Source organism: Alosa alosa, chromosome 11, assembly GCF_017589495.1.
Source record: "Alosa alosa isolate M-15738 ecotype Scorff River chromosome 11, AALO_Geno_1.1, whole genome shotgun sequence".
Taxonomy (NCBI): Eukaryota; Metazoa; Chordata; class Actinopteri; order Clupeiformes; family Clupeidae; genus Alosa; species Alosa alosa.
Window position 1 is genome coordinate 10281486 of NC_063199.1, and position 15849 is coordinate 10297334.

The 15849-nt window shown below is 44.9% G+C and overlaps 2 protein-coding genes across 3 annotated transcripts; one reads left to right on the forward strand and one right to left on the reverse strand.

Moving 5' to 3' along the window:
- The first annotated feature begins 21 nt into the window (after positions 1-21).
- On the forward strand, positions 22-4716 carry commd9 (COMM domain containing 9). 2 transcript variants are annotated; one of them, XM_048257063.1, is made up of 6 exons: positions 22-164; positions 3337-3462; positions 3586-3725; positions 3831-3865; positions 4031-4134; positions 4307-4716. In XM_048257063.1, exons 1-6 carry the CDS (start codon positions 48-50, stop codon positions 4442-4444), a joined length of 660 nt encoding a protein of 219 aa, XP_048113020.1. In that variant the 5' UTR covers positions 22-47; the 3' UTR covers positions 4445-4716. The 2 variants fall into 2 exon arrangements, with proteins under 2 accessions (XP_048113020.1, XP_048113021.1); XM_048257064.1 differs by lacking the exon at positions 22-164 and adding an exon at positions 2972-3067.
- On the reverse strand, positions 4693-15849 carry LOC125303330 (L-fucose kinase). Its single transcript, XM_048257025.1, is given in 24 exon segments — positions 4693-5138; positions 5425-5648; positions 6321-6420; positions 6794-6948; positions 6951-6980; positions 7242-7361; positions 7492-7635; positions 7976-8200; positions 8607-8773; positions 9090-9306; positions 9772-10139; positions 10301-10368; positions 10699-10872; positions 10997-11098; positions 11372-11478; positions 11589-11760; positions 11930-12049; positions 12274-12354; positions 12477-12574; positions 12684-12756; positions 12989-13114; positions 13213-13263; positions 13403-13554; positions 15245-15849. Coding segments are annotated over 24 exon segments (3243 nt in total). The 5' UTR covers positions 15327-15849; the 3' UTR covers positions 4693-5051.

Consider the following 15849-nt stretch of genomic DNA (forward strand, 5'->3'; position numbering starts at 1 on the left):
TGCGAACAGGCATACGTTTGATATAGTCAGTGGGTGTAAAGGCTTTCATGGACATAGTAAGCCAACACCAGGCTAATCATGTGTGGTTTAAAGATTCTACTCACGCTGAATGGAGACTATGCTGTCACTTCGATTTTACAGTTGGGCTCTTGACTTGTTTGAGGGTAAGACCACTTAAAATGCCATCTAAATTGAAAATGTAAAGCCTTCAATTGTGCTAAGACAGCAGCCACTCAGAGAATGCAGACAAATTATAGCCTAGGCTTCCTACTTTTGGACACAATGAAAAGGAGGAGGAATCATTTGGTTTCATTGAAAACAACATTTGTTCTGAGATCTCGTGACAAATGGGGCAGGTAAAAACACCCAGCCATCTTGTCAAGTTCATGAAATATGTTCTAAGAACACTGCAAAAACAAGAGAGTCAAAGCCAATGTTGGAGGTCAGAGCACTTGAGTTTGCATTAAAACCAGAAAGCCAATAGAGGTTCAAAAACACTACTCTAGTCCACTGTCTACTCTAAATAGACAGTATAGGCTCATACTGATTTGGTGACACTAAAAGCCTGTTTGAGACGATTGAGTGGAACTAGTTGAAGGTAGGCTACAATAGATTGTCAACATATAATTAAGGGATAGCTTTAAGAACTCCTGTAAACACCAAGGCATGCTGAGGCATGCCATTTTGCAGCTTATGGGGTGTCTTGTCTTTTCCCTCTTGGGTGCAAAGATCTTTAACCTTAGAGCATATTTTTCTCTCAGAATCCACCACTGACAACAGTTTTGGTAACTCAGTTAACTTAATGGGCCTATCATGCAGCAACAACAATAAAGAATTACAGCTGGTTTAAAATAGCTACTGATCCATTAATGCTTTATGAGCATTGTGTATTGAACATGCAATGGAAATCTGACTATTCTTGGCATTCAAATAAATTATTCAGCAAGTAATTACACACAAACAATCAGTGAGTTCAGCTTTCTTTTAAACTTCCTCCTTACAAGAAAACTGACACTATAGAATTGTTGTCCACTGCTACCAACTTTGTCTTTAGATACCTGACTGTCTATCTTTTGATCCTGGCAAACAAGTGGAGTAGTAAATACAGGCTTAATAGAGTACGACTTTATAGCCTACTGAAAAGGCAGTCTGAAACTGTAATCTGAAATAGTCGTGAAGAGATATATTCAAAGATTTGTATTGTAACAGACACCGAAAATACTTCATGTTACTGTCTCTTACTCAATGTATTGAGTAATTGTACCCTCTTTACACCAACAAAATGACACAACGTGATCCCTGTCTTGGTAGAAACGGAAATAAAACTAACCCTAGGAAGTGCCATTTCACTCTCTTGGCTACAAGTCATTTCAAACAGATGACTGTCACTGCAGTCCCAGAAATAAAACATACATTTTAGCATACAGAAGATGACAGAACTGGTACATACAGTAACAAAATCAGTACAATATGCAGTGCTTATGCGACGGTCGTCAGCCAACTGTCCATTGATGTATGTGTCATGTTGTGCAATAGGCTTGGCTGTTGATTGCCCACTGTAGGAAATTACCCACTTATAACAGGAATTTAAAATCTCTCCTGTGTATCTGAAGAAACACAACTGTAAACATAAGTTGCTACAGGACTATGATGTTTTCCAGTGTTTTGATGACCTCTAACAATTTCACAATTAGTTGTTAGATTGGATGACCCCATAACAAAACTTTGAGAAATGATTACTGCAGCCACCCTGACCCAACTGAAGAGTTACAACAGTTATGAAGAACCTCTTTGGCATAGCAAACTCTTGGAGAGAGAGAGAGAGACATGATTGTGTAATCAGATCTCCAGTGAGTTCCTGTGTGTTAGTGCACACACATTTTATGTGATAACTCTCTGCAGATATCAAAGCTATCCTCATGTGCCTTAATTAAACACGGAGATAAAAAGACTGGACTGATCCTTACACTATTTGTCTACTGACTGCAGTAGGCGTAGAAATATCTAAGCAACTCCTACTCACTTAATAGACACACTTGGCCTACGAACAGCTGAACAATCAGTTCTAATTAATTGTAAGAAAATCAACACACTTGAGAGGAGTCAGTCTCTCAGTTTTCCTTTAGACACTGTGAATCTTCAGAGACCAGATTTCTCTCTAGCTGAAGGTCACAATCTCTCAGACTCTCTTCCTTCCTCCCTTTTTAATGCGACTCATCCTGATAGCTTTACGATGGAAAACGAGTGACTAGCCAGCGTTGCATACTAAATGTGTTTCTCAGCGCCACAGGAAGACCCCACTGAATAGAGGGGGCACCCTGCTTCCCCCTCGTCCTTTATTGTCCTTGCTGAGGAGAAGACAGCCACATTATGTGAGCATTTATGTGGGAGCCAGATAAGCTGTGCTATACGAAGCCAACACAAGAGACCCTCTCAATCTACATAATGCTATTCGATACTTTCCATTTTTCCATTCCAAACACACACTGCCACCTGAAAATGCCAGACAGCCCAGATATCACATGTCAAAAGAGAGATATAACAGGAAGTAGAAGTCCCAGGTGGTGTCAGTCAGACTATGCAACAGTACACAGTCACATTCATAGACATAAAACTCTGATAATCACCATAGCCTCCACTAAAGACAATACACATTTATGTATAAGTTGGAAAATATCTACATATTCTTGTAGCCTAAAATGTAAAACAGTTCGTTTTTTTAACAAACAAAAAAATAGCCTTGTAGCCTACATTCTGGTATTCTGGAATGGGCATGTTGCCTTATGCAACATACCAAATTATCTAACCATGATCAGTGAGCACTTAATGCAGCCAAAGCACATTGAAAAAGAATTGCATCCTGCACATTGGTTGCCTAACTATAAAGATAATAAGTCTTGCGGCACTGCAAACATACTTAGTGTGTTATTTAATGGTTATACTGAATTAACTGTAAGACTTCATTTCCCAGTGTCCCTGCCCTCACTCACCTATCACATGACATGCACAATCCAAGATGGCTACACTGACAGAGGAACACTTCTCTGCTTTGCAACTTTTGTTGAAGGTATTTAGAACGCTGCAACATATCATATGCACAGGCTATTTAAGTTTTGGAGGAAATACTGTCCTGATGTATAATCGTTTGGTAGGCTATTCAAGAGGAAGCAGTCGAGACAAATTATCGATGCGAGATTGTACCTGGTTTTCGTCTCAGATTGAGGCTCGAAGAGCGCTCTGACCCCGCAGACATAATCCTTTCTGCAATAGTATTAAGTAGCTCTTTTATTCGCTGTTGTCATGTTGAAGGTCTTTTATTTCTCTGATCGAATCCAGGCTCCGTCTAAAGATGCTGTGCGGCAGATGTGTGCTGACAGTTTCTCGTCCGGAGCTCCTGAATCACGGCGACTGGCAGAAAGTACAGCTGGAACGCTGTCCGTGTCATCAACTGAGGCCAAACAGGTAGGCAGCTATCAGAGAATATAGTCATTTTCACTTAAGATAGCCTAAATATCATGATATAATACGCGATTTGACCGAGGCATTAGCCTACCCTAAATGGCTCTACTCTGATTTCTCTTACAGCTTCTCACAGCTCTCCACACGCTCGAGCATTACGTCGTGTTTCACAACCTGGCTTCACCCGAACAGATCCTGGCTGTCTTCCCAGACACCTTCCATTCCAGTCTAAAGAACTTAATTACAAAGATTCTGTTGGAACACAGGTAGCTTGCGCGTAGGCCTATTACAACACAGTATAGATACTCTAGGCTGTACTTGATAGCCCAGGTCAATAATGTTGTTTTTTGCACCCTGTATATCATTACCAGCTCAACGTGGACAAATGAAGTTCTTGCCAACCAAAGTAAGCATGAACTCTATGAAAACCTGTAGGCCTCTATCTTCTATCATGCAATTTTCTTTACTGTCATGTTCTCATCCCACAGCTCATGTGAGTGAGGGAAACAGCTTTTGCCACGGCCTAATGGCACTGTCTGCTTATTAATGTTAATGTGCTTATGGCCTGCAGTTTCACTTCCCAAGCTTGTGGAGATGGACTGGAGGGTGGACATGAAGACTGCCTCAGACTCAGTCAGTCGCATGGCAGTGCCCACTTGTCTGGTAAACATGAAGGTACGAAAGGCCATTCTTCACAACATGCTAAGCCCTGATCTTGGGGTGTCTCTGGTGTACGTTTGAGTGAAGCTTAACAAATTTGATGCACAGGATGCTTAACTCCAGGCTTGATTTTTAGTTTAACTGATACAACTGGATTCCAATATTGTCTATGTTCTGCCTATTGTAGGTCCAGGACCTTTCCTGTGCGGGAGGCGATGACTCTCTCTCCTCGGTTACCATGGAGCTCAGTAAAGAAACACTCAACACCATGTTGGATGGATTAGGTCGCATCCGAGACCAACTGTCTACAGTGGCTGGAAAATAGACATTTTCCGACATCAGGATGGTGCGTTCAACAAGAGGCCTTTTTTTCTGGACAACAATGAACTGCTTGTATAGCTCTTACAACGTTCACTCATAAACAATCATGTGTGGGGGTGGGCATGTGCATGTACGCTCACAGATCCCTACCATTTTTACTTAAAAACACAGGAGAGTTTGCAACTGTCTACAATGCAGACATCACATTCCTCATTAGTTTAGACATGTATATGTTTTTGTACCAGATCGTTGTGAATTATTAAAATACAAATATTATTTATTTGTGGAATGTTTCAAGTAGAGAAGCCTGTTTTATGAAAATCCATATTTTGAGCGTGAACACGAACTTTCCAGTGATTACAGAGTGGGAAAAAAAACTCATGCATAGCTTCATACAGGGCTGACATTCTCACATCGGTGATGCATTCTCAGTGTTAATAGGATTTTTGAAAAAGAACATCTGATAATGTGTAAATCAAAAGTTCAGTTTGTGAGTTTTCATGTCAGATATAAAAATTCTTCTAGAATTGGAGCTATGATTAAAGGACAGTGACAAAAAAATGTGACATTCAAAAAAGCGAGCTGAATCTTCGTGATCGCTGTGGGTTTCTTCATTGGTCTGATGATCTTGTAGATGGAAGAACACAGATCCCTTCCATGTCCAGTTCTACGGAATGGACACTGAAATCCCCCAGGCCCTGTGTAACACAGATAGACCATGTTTGAAACAGTCTTGCTGATACAACTTGGGAAATGTGATTATCGGTATAGTCTACTAATGAGCTCACTAAAACGTATATACCGTTTTGGAGAACTCACAATTATTTTCTTCATCTTCATGTTTGTTGACTGACTCAGCCCTCCTTTGGGGCATCAGTGTTTTTCTAGCTTTAGTGTTATATGAGTAGGCCACGCTACTTCCTCAAAATTCTAAAATGGCATGAAAACAGCACCTACACTGCATCAAGACCAGCGTTTGCTCACCGGTGTGCTGCTGAGCACCTGCTGCACGGCCTCCTCCTGCTGGGCGTCTCGGGTCAGCAGGTAGAGGAAGCCCCCTCCGCCTGCCCCGGCCAGGCTCTGGCCCAGGGTGAGGGGCCGCAGGGCTGTCATCATGCCCCGCACGGCGGCCGGCTCACAGCCCGGCGCCATCACCTTCTTCTGCTGCCAGTACCGGTTCAGACAGGAGCCAAGCCTGGACAGGGAGCCTGCGGCAGACAGGGATTTCAAATGGGGTTGGACGTTTGAATGATTATGTCCAGTCTGACTGTCCAATCTGTCTACAATGTATTTCATACCCAATGGAATTTTAGTCCATTTTAGTCATACATCTTTAGGGTATGACAATCTCGTCAATGTAATGTGTACAGTGTCATACTAAAGTACACATGGGAGCATTACTCATGACAGACCTTATAAGACGTCAGAAAAACACACTCCAGCAGTTTATTACAACCCTAAATCTCTTCTCTGTTCCTCTTCAGTATAAATTCAGAAGTTTTTTTCATGATAAAATCCCTGTAAAATGGCTCAAATGTAACCTTACCCCCTTCTTGATTACAGAAAATTGAACATGCGTACAGGTAAAGATGCTATGTTCCCCCAAACACCGAAGACCCCTTCTCTGCTCTCAGTGGAGCCAAATGGTTTTTGGTCATGGACCTGAAGTTGGGTTACTACTACCAAGTAGAGGTTGCAGGGGAAGATAAGCACAAGACTGCTTTTGCCTGGTATCTAGGCTTCTGGGAGTTTAATCGCATGCCTCAAAGTGTAACGAATGCACCAAGCACTTTTCAGAAGCTGATGGAGAAATGTGTCGGAGACGTGTATCTTAATGAAGTGTTGGTCTTTCTAGATGACCTGATTGTCCTGAGTCTCACCATCTTTGCATGCAAGGGCACACTCCTCAGCATTGCTGACCAGTTGCTCTGTGTTTGTGACGATGGAGGGCAGCCTGCTGTACCAACTTCTCACCACATCCTGCAGAACAAAAGTTTGCACTCCACCTCAAACAGACGAACCACACAACGTCATTCACAGGGGACGTTTTCTTTATCACTTTATGAAAACCATATATGGGTTGACTAAGATTGACTACAGTGGAAACAGGAACATGGCTTGCTTCAAGTATGTCAGTGAGCTGACACCTGAAGTACTGTATATACAGTAGTAAAGTCTCAAAACTGGCCAGTGAGATTGGGAATGTAAGAGTAATTCAATAATGTTTAACAAATGAAATAATTGTAATTCTATCATCTCAACAAACTGAATATGTTGTCTATTTAATGTTTCATTCACAAACATGAAAATAGGTCTAGTGACTCCAGCCTGAGAAGAAATGCCACAGTCTTACCTGCAGAAGGTTGCGAGCCAGCCGCGTTTTGCCCGTGTACACTAGTATGAGGCGCTGTTGCAGGGCGGACAGGAAGTCCTGGGAGAGGGAGAGCCGCTCCACCTCCACCCTGAGGGGCAGACAGGCTCTCGAGCGAGCCAGCTTCACCCCCCCACCAGACCACCAACTTGGTCCTGCCAACCTCCGCCTGAGCACGGAAACAAGAAGCCATATTCAGAGTATGGGGATAGTGGACTCTCAAGGAAGGTCAAAACAATCATTCAATATTAAGGAAACACAGTCACTTGCAGAATGTATGCCAGAATGTATCCCACACTTTATTATTCTCTAACCAACATCTGTTTTTATCCAATATGGCATCATGCTGTTCCTCTTGTTATTTCTATGGAGATACACAGCAAACATATAGGAATCACTGGTCTGTTGGAATCACTGGTCAGGCCGTTACCTGTGGTTAAAGTCTGCTCCAGATACAGCACTGCGTGGATGAGGGAGTCAGTGTCGTAGGTGCAACCTGTGCTCTTGTACACTGCAGCCAACACTGCCCCAGCCAGAATACTGCTGGTGCCTGCACACACACACACAAACACACACACAGAGTCAGGTCTTGTTTCAGTTCTCTTCTCTGCTTTTATCTTTAACCAGCAGGCATTTGCTATTCTCAAACTTCCGTCACCCCCCAACCCTCCCTCTCTTACCAAGACCAGAGCCGTGAGGCAGGAGGGACCAGCTGTGCAGCTCCAGCCCTCCACCCCAGCGCTGCAGCAGCTGCTCGGCCAAGGGCTGCTGGGAAGGGAAGGTGACCAGGCCGCTGCACACACACACAGCCTTCAGGAGGGCACCTGCACAAACAACACACTGCATCACACATGCACATACACATCATGGACACACTAATGAATCCAGCTTTGAGTTTCCAAAACTGTTTATGCCACTACTGCTATGTCATTGCGTATGTAAGTCTGTATTTGCTGACTGGCTGTCACATGCCTCAGCCTCATCCTGTGTGACAAAAACAGGAAGAGGAAAAAGTTTAGAAATAATTCCAGAGCAATTTCAGAAATTGATGATAAGCAGCAAAGCTGTGCCCCTGTGACCTCATGGATTCATGTTCTACTAATCTTACAAGCTGAACTCAGACTCTGTGTGCTCAATAGCACATCTCCTGACAGTCTGGCTCACCAGGGGCATGGGGTTGACAGTGGTCCTCCAGGTCTTGCAGCGTCACGCAGACCGTTTCCGTGGCGACGCTGCAGTCCTGCCCGCTGCTGGTGACCAGTAGCAGATGGGGTTCTCTGATGCGGCGCGCTCTGGCACCAATGGGCCGCCTTCCGTCCACCTTCACGGCTACATTCACCACGGCCCCTCCCCGCTCAAAGGCGATGGGCGGTGTGTCACTCCAGCCACCTGAGAAGAATTACCAAACAGAGTTTGCATCCTATTAATCTACCTCTCTGCATTTCACAACGTAAGAGTGAAGATGCAAATGAACCATTTTTGTCATCTTAGCAGTTATTAAAGTAAAGTTTAATGAGGCAAGTAAACAATGTGCGCTGGGTTTAACTTCTGTATATGAAACGTGGTAGTGTAGTGGTTAAGGAACTGGGCTAGCGTGCAGTAGCCTGAAAGTTGTCGATTCAATTCCCGGCTTCCACCATTGTGCCCTTGAGCAAGGCACTTAACCCCAAGTTGCTCCGGGGACAATGTGATCCCTTGTAATATAGCTGACATATGTAAGTCACTTTGGTCAAGAAGTGTCTGCTAAATGTAATGTAATGTAATGAAACAAAACAACCCTGTAGAGCAGACCTACCTGATAGGTCCAGCCTAGCAGGACACTCCACTTCTTGCCACTCGCCAATGGGAGGCATCTCTCCCTGGCCAATAGACACAAATTCCTGAGCCGACATCACCGCCTGTCGCAGCAAGACTTGACCTGCCCCCTCATAGTGCCTTGCTGCACGCACCAACAAATCAGGCCTGTGATGGTGAACACACACAAACACACACACACCTCTTATATTAGTATCTCTCAGATTGTACTATACACTATACACAAATGTGGATGCGTTTCTGTAGACATAACAGCACATCTAAGGCTACTTGACAATGAACAGGAGATAATATACTGGATTTGATAAAGTGAGTACACAACACAGCAAATGTAATATCAATTGTACCCTAACAGACTCCACAGCACATTCAATTTAATCATGTTGAATCCTCAGCCTCTGCTCCCTCTGATCAGATCCATTCGGTGCAGGCCAAACCCCTCCGGCTCCCCTTAATCTCTGACCTGTTTATCCAGTGACTCCTCTGATTGGCCAGCGCCTGGACGGCCGCGGGCAGATCGCGCCGCTCCAGCAGGCGGAAGGCTGCAGCCCAGGCGGGGTTGGCGGCAGGGCCGCTCCGCAGACCCCCCCTGCCCTCGCCGGCCATGCAGCCCAGCACGTCGGCGATGCAGGCCAGAGTCCGCGCGGCCACACCGAGCTTCTCGCTGCTGCCTGCCGTCACTGCAGACAGATGGAGGCGAGAGGAGGCGGGTGAGGAAAAAAGATCTTTGCTCAGCAGGGTTCAAATGAAGTTAAGATTTTAAATTGCCTTAATCTTTTTCTCATAACAATATTTAGGAGCCTCAGCAATAACACGACTACTCTCATATCATCAACCATGGTGAAAGCTGAATCCACCAAATTAGCCCCTGCCAAGACTTTTAAATATTCTATGCAGAAACGGAACAGCCAGACATGCCTGACTCCTGATTAATATATAAGGACCTAGCTAAATTATTAAGGCATATTGCAAACCATTACTGCAAATTATAGAGTCCAAGGGAGTCTTAGACACAGGAAGCTTAGTTAACTACTGGGAAGTGAAGTCAGTATTCCAAAAATAAGTATACCTCACAGTAGCTGCAATGAAATGACTGCGGCACTGAGGTGCCCTTAGAGGCCTCCTGAGCCATCCCCATTCCTCACCATTGTCCAGTGCGCTCAGGAGCTCCCCCTGCTGGCAGCCCAGCACGGCAGCTCTGATGCTGGGCAGGAGGCTGTGGTCACTGTGGCCCGTCAGCGTGTCCACTGCTCTCCTCCTGGCCGCACGGAAGAACAGCTCCTCTCTCCAGCGCAGCTCCCCCTCCTGGTCGGTAAGGGACAGCACCTCCCTCAGGGACAGCCTCCAGGCGCCTCTCCACCACTCCAGAGCTCCAGGGCTCCCCGACATCAACCAGGAGACCCCCTCCAGCCCCACTGCTCCGTCACGTGGCTGGAACACGGGGAAGAGCCGGGCCTCCCAGAGCGAGCACTGGGTACTACCTCCGCTGCTGGTGCCCCATAACTCCTCAGGCCTGGGCCCATGCGGGATGGGGGGGTGACAAGAGAACCATGATGAATAATCCACATGCCCTCCACACAGTGGTTAGCTTGAGCCCACAGCATGCAAGCCATTCAGATGCTATTTGAAAAGTACAAGCCCAAATGTTTGAATGTTTGAAGCTCGGGCTCTTACCGTATCCCAGTGCGCTTGTACAAGTCAGTCCAGCTGTGGTTCAAGAATGTTGATTCCTCACAAGAAGCCTGTAAAGAAAAGGTATAGAGATAAGAAATCAGGGCAAACAAGGGGAAACAACTACAGGGTAATTCCACGCAAAATGGTCACGTCCATAACGCCAACACAATGCCATGGTGTGGTATGATGTGAATGATGATTACTTGAAATTTGAGCATTCACTCGTCTTGGTTGTAGAACTTACATGAAAAACTTTTCACATAATCATTCGCATCACACAAATACCATGGCATTTAGTTGCCGTTACGGACTTGACAGCTTTGCGTGGAATTGCCCTACAGCAGAAAAAAAGGCTAAAATAGATATGAAATACATTCTGCCCATATCTGATGTGATACCTGCAGAACATCGCGTGCCCCCAGTACTGTGTAGACGGTCAGTTTGAGCTCTCCCAGCTGCACGCGGTGTCCCTGGATGATGGTGTCAGCACTCGGAAGAAGTTGCTGGATGTGGCTCCCTGATGTTGCCTCCAGGCCAGACAGAAAACTCCCAGACGGCACTTGTACTGGACCCTGGGCGGACACACAAAAAAACAGTAAGATATTTGTTGGCAAGAGGCCATCACAAACTGTTGTGTGTGTCATTTATTGTACTGTTGGCATGGAAGGGAAAAAAATAATTAATGTGTTTCCTCACCTGGAGGTGGCAATGCTGAATTACGGCTCCAGATGACACAGTGATGTTTCCCTCCAGCACGCTGTTTATCACTCGGCTCTCCACACTTACACAGTCCCTATTCTGAGAACAGAGTGTGTGTGTGTGAGAGAGAGAGAGAGAGAGAGAGAGAGAGAGAGAGAGAGAGAGAGAGAGAGAGAGAGAGAGAGAGAGAGAGAGAGAGAGAGAGAGAGAGAGAGAGAGAGAGAAACACTTTTATCACTGCAAGGCCAACGTAAAGACAGCCAACCGTACGTGAGGTTGTAAACGCTCCCTACAATTTACGGTTATTCCACTCAAGAGGCCGAGGAGAGTGACTGATCCATCTCCAAGGTATTTAAGCTCAAGGACAGCTACCTCAATATGAGACAGAGTCTCCATCTGCCATCCTTTTTTTGTCAGCCGGCTAATATGTTCCTGTCCTGATAGTGTCATATAGTCATAGGTCCCATCTGCGATGTATTCTATAAGAGAAAATATGCCATTTGTCTGAACACTGATAACTTGAAGGCTCACAAAAACATCTGGGAAATGTTAATTATGTGATTAAGCACTATGATAAAGACTACTATACCCATGGAGAGAGGAGTTCCTCTCAGCGTCCTCCAGAGGACTGCCCTGGCTGACCTCACCGCTGCCCCCTGTGGGCCACTGGGAGAAGTGGAGCCTGGCCGTTCCTCACTGATGAACCGAGCCTCGCTCACATCGGAGCACAGGCACATCAGTACGTCCAGAAAGAGAGAAATCTGCAAGGAAATCAGTGAAGGCAGAGGATGTAAAAGAAAGAAACAGTCGGCACAGAAGTCCAATATCACTTTGATATAAGTACAATATAAAACAGACAGAAAATAGAAATGGCCCATTGTTACTAGTAAGCACTGAATGAGTCTGATCCCGACGTTAGCAAAGATTTACCTGTAAAGATGGAGCACCTGAGTCCATGCCCAGGTAGGTGCAGCCATCCAAAGGGGAGGTGACATGAGTCTGAAGTAGTTTCTCAGACACACTTCTGCATAGGAACACCGGCCCAGAAACCTGAACAAGGCAACATAAAGCGGCCAGACAGCCTGGGGTATAAAGGGCTGTTGTCCCACTGTAACGCAGAGCACAGAAACTAAAAGAAATGTCCTGATATTAAACAGGCAAGTTTAGTACTGACTGATTGTTGTCTGGCAATGGAGTGAACTGAGGTTGAAGTGACATTCAATCACAAAATCACAATTTTCTTTTTTTCCTAAAATTTTCCCCCCCGGACATACCAGTGGCACCTTCTCATCAGGCTGCATGGCTTGGCGGATTTGCTCCTCGGACCCTCTGTAGATGATGTCGCGCACTCTGCCCTGTGACCAGGAGAACAGCCAAGCAGGGTGCTCAGTGAAAACAGCATCTGGCCCTGACCAGTCTGTGCAAGTTGCCTGAACATAGGCACTACGACGGCACCACATTCCCGGCACACACTCACCTGCCCGTCGCCGAGATAGACCCCGTGATTGGTGGCGTACGATACGTCACCTGGCAGAGCCAGCACTCGAACACCTGAGAAACCCTCCCAGGACATCGCTGAAAAAAGATGAGATGTGTGTGAGATAGTTAGAGAGAGGGGGAGGGAGAACAGGTACGACACTCATAAGACTGTGGGGAAACCATTTCTCCTCAGACTAGTCTTTACCTTGTCTGGAGGGCAGGGTGAGGATCATGTCCGTGCTGCATACCCACACTCCTGGAGGCGAGCCAGGGCAAACCTGCAGAGGCCCAGAGCCCACACACACTAAGCACCAGACTACTCCTGAGACACTCATGGGACAAGTTAGCCCAATTGTCTCAACCACAAAGTTCAGTTGGGGACTAAGGCTAATATGGGTAGCCACTGACTAGCCAGTCATAGGTTCAAAGTAAAAACATTTAAGGGAACAGGACAGATATAAGAAAGAAATACGTTTTTAAAGTGATGATCAAGGTATTTAGAAGTCTGACCTGATGAGAAAGACAGTCCAGCAGGATGTCCAGGCAGCAAACTGGACCCTCCACAGCATGCTGAGCGCCCCCTACGGGCAGCCAGCAGAACGCTCTCCCACAGCTATCCCAGGGGAAATCTCTTCCCTGCACAATGGGGCAAGAGAGATTAGCCACCACGATAAATTGAAAACATTATGTTATTACAAGCCAAGTTTCTTCCATCTGACATTATCTTTCCCTACCGTGTGAAGAATGAGAATGTGGGCATCATCCAAGACGTCTGCGGTTACCACCTCAAAGAAAGATGACAAACAGGTCTTTCACATCAATACAACAAACTGCTCTAGATCATACTGTGGAAGACAGTATAAGAGATGTGTTCTGCTGAATAGGGTGCACAATAGCACAAAATGGCTGTTACCGGTCACTCACAGTGTGTCCAGCTCTGGCACTGAGGTGCTCAGCAGCCACAAGGAGGGCATTGAGGGTGGCTCCCCCACTGCCCAGGCGTGCCTGAGGGTCGGCCACGGTCAGCAACAGGGCCCCTGACGGAAGTCCTCCACGCTGCTGCCGCAAGTCCAGCTCTAGGATGCAAGAACATGTTTAAGCCAGGTTCATGCTTTATCAACGGTTCCTCTGACAAAACCCCATCTGACCAAAAACGTTCATTAACTTATCTCCTCCAGTCAGAATTACATATGAAATATGCCTTGTGTATAACAAAACTGCATACAGGCCATCCAATTTCTTTCTAGTTTGAGACATATTTTTACTAGTACACAAAAACCATGATTCAGTATGTATCTCGGTGTTGAAGTCACGGTTTGATTAATACGTATAACAGGAATAGTATTTTGAAAAGGTGATTAACTAAACTGATATATGGCCTGCCATTCACAGTTTTTCTCAATCGCTTTGTGTCAACTCTGACATCACATTCTAAACAAAAGCACTCTGTGTCTGTGCCATTTCTTTCTATTTTTTCTCGTATCAGAAAAAAGTGTAAAAGACTACTAGGTAAATGTATTAAATAAAAATGAATTGCATTCATCCATCCCAATATGTAACTGTCATTGACATGTAAGACCTACAGTAAGCACCTAGACAAGGCAAATTTCATTGAACTACAAATTGTAATTTTTCATTGAAATAGACCTATAAACACCTGGACTTGTCAGCTGTTGTACTGTTTTCTTCACCAAATAGGGAATACAGTACTTTATCTAAATGTCCTTAGATCCATACTTGCAAACATCAACACAGAACTGACATGGTATCTTATGGATAATGAATGACTGATTGAAGAATTGTGCAAGGAGATTCACACAGGTGTATCAGAGATTCAGAGATTCAGACTTATGCATCTCTAACCCCTGTGAATAGATGTTTTCCTTCTGTTTAGCACAGAGTTTGGGGTCTTTGAGTGACATCTGTGTTAACTGTTTTGCAAAAGGGTGTGAGAAATATGTGAACCCAATGAAAACGTGTGAGCACGTTTGCAAGAGATGACTTCTGCTGTGCAAAGAAGGTGTTAATGAAGACCAAGTGGATCCCAGTTTCTTTAAGCAAATAGGTCCTGTGCCTAAATGGTTTGGTACACACATGTGTATCTTTTACACCCTTACGCTATCTAGCAGTCAGTGATAATGAATGATTTGGCTCTCTTGGGAAACATGGAGCCTGGGCTCCAAGAGGGTCACCCCTACCGCTGATTTTTTTTGTCAAGCTCATTCTAGCTTAGGTAAACAAGGAGGATCTTAGGCGAAGTGCAGACAGACAGATCTCTCAGGATCAGGATAATCAAAGACAGAACAGGAAGTGTCTCAGAAGGTTGTGCTGTCACTTAGTCAATGATATATTGACTTGGATAATGTGATGAGAACCTGTCCAAGCTTAAATTACACTTTGAAATGTTCATTAGCCTAATGCATTATTGACTTAAAGCAGTGGTCATTTTCTATGTATTTGTCACCAGTGTTTTTCTGAAAAGCTATCATTAGAGGTGGTGCGGACGGGTGACACTCGCCAAACCAGAAATGTCAACATCATCGAGCAAGCACATGACTACGGCAATCGTTACAGAGAAAACCATCGCCTCACTGTATCACAGAGAACATTGGCTTAGGCTACTGTAACAGAAAAGTTACAATGTAGCCTACTGGAACGGTCCGTCGGAAATGCATTGATGACAATGTAGGCTAAGTTCTATGAACTGAAATTATGAGAAGTTTGTGTAAAGCAGGCCAATAAAGGAAAGTAGCGTTTACTACTCACCCCTCTGAAATGCATAGACACTGTCTTTGTGCTGACAGGTCAAAACAACAACCGTCCAACTTTTGGTCCCGTTGTTTGCCATAGCCTAGCCTAGCCGCTCATGCCTAAATCAAATGCTCAGATGACAATTGAGAAAACGACGCTTGGGAGTCCCTTGATTCAGAAGTCAGAGCGCCCTGCAGTGTCAATCTGGACGATTAGTTTGTGAACCCGGAAGAGTTTTTTTTTTTAGGACAATAAAGGTCTCTCTTCGCATTTCCCCCCCAACCAACTTGTTTAATTAACGGCGTTCAAAACACCACGGGCAAAAACTAATGTTTTTAGGCTATGTGGTTATTAGGTAGGCCTAGGTTATCTTTGCATATCTTGAATTATGCTCCATACCAACATACCCGATTCGTACGTAAAAACATTGCCACCACTGCTCTACATAGCCTAGCCTACTACTACAGTCTAAAAAAACAATTAGAACAGCATTATATGCTGCTAACAAATAAACACGAAAAGCATTAATACGGGCTAGCCTATGCTTAGGCCTAGCCTACTATTAAGTTGGAAATGATTCTACAGCCTCCAATCTGATTTACACCCGCCGCCATGTGCAC

Bases quoted from the DNA above. Each gene is read 5' to 3' on its own strand.
- commd9 (XM_048257063.1), top strand. From the start codon at position 48: ATGGACATAGTAAGCCAACACCAGGCTAATCATGTGTGGTTTAAAGAT. The intron at 165-3,336 runs GTAAGACCACTT...GATCGAATCCAG, and splicing joins GGCTCTTGACTTGTTTGAGG to GCTCCGTCTAAAGATGCTGT. The intron at 3,463-3,585 runs GTAGGCAGCTAT...TTTCTCTTACAG, and splicing joins CATCAACTGAGGCCAAACAG to CTTCTCACAGCTCTCCACAC.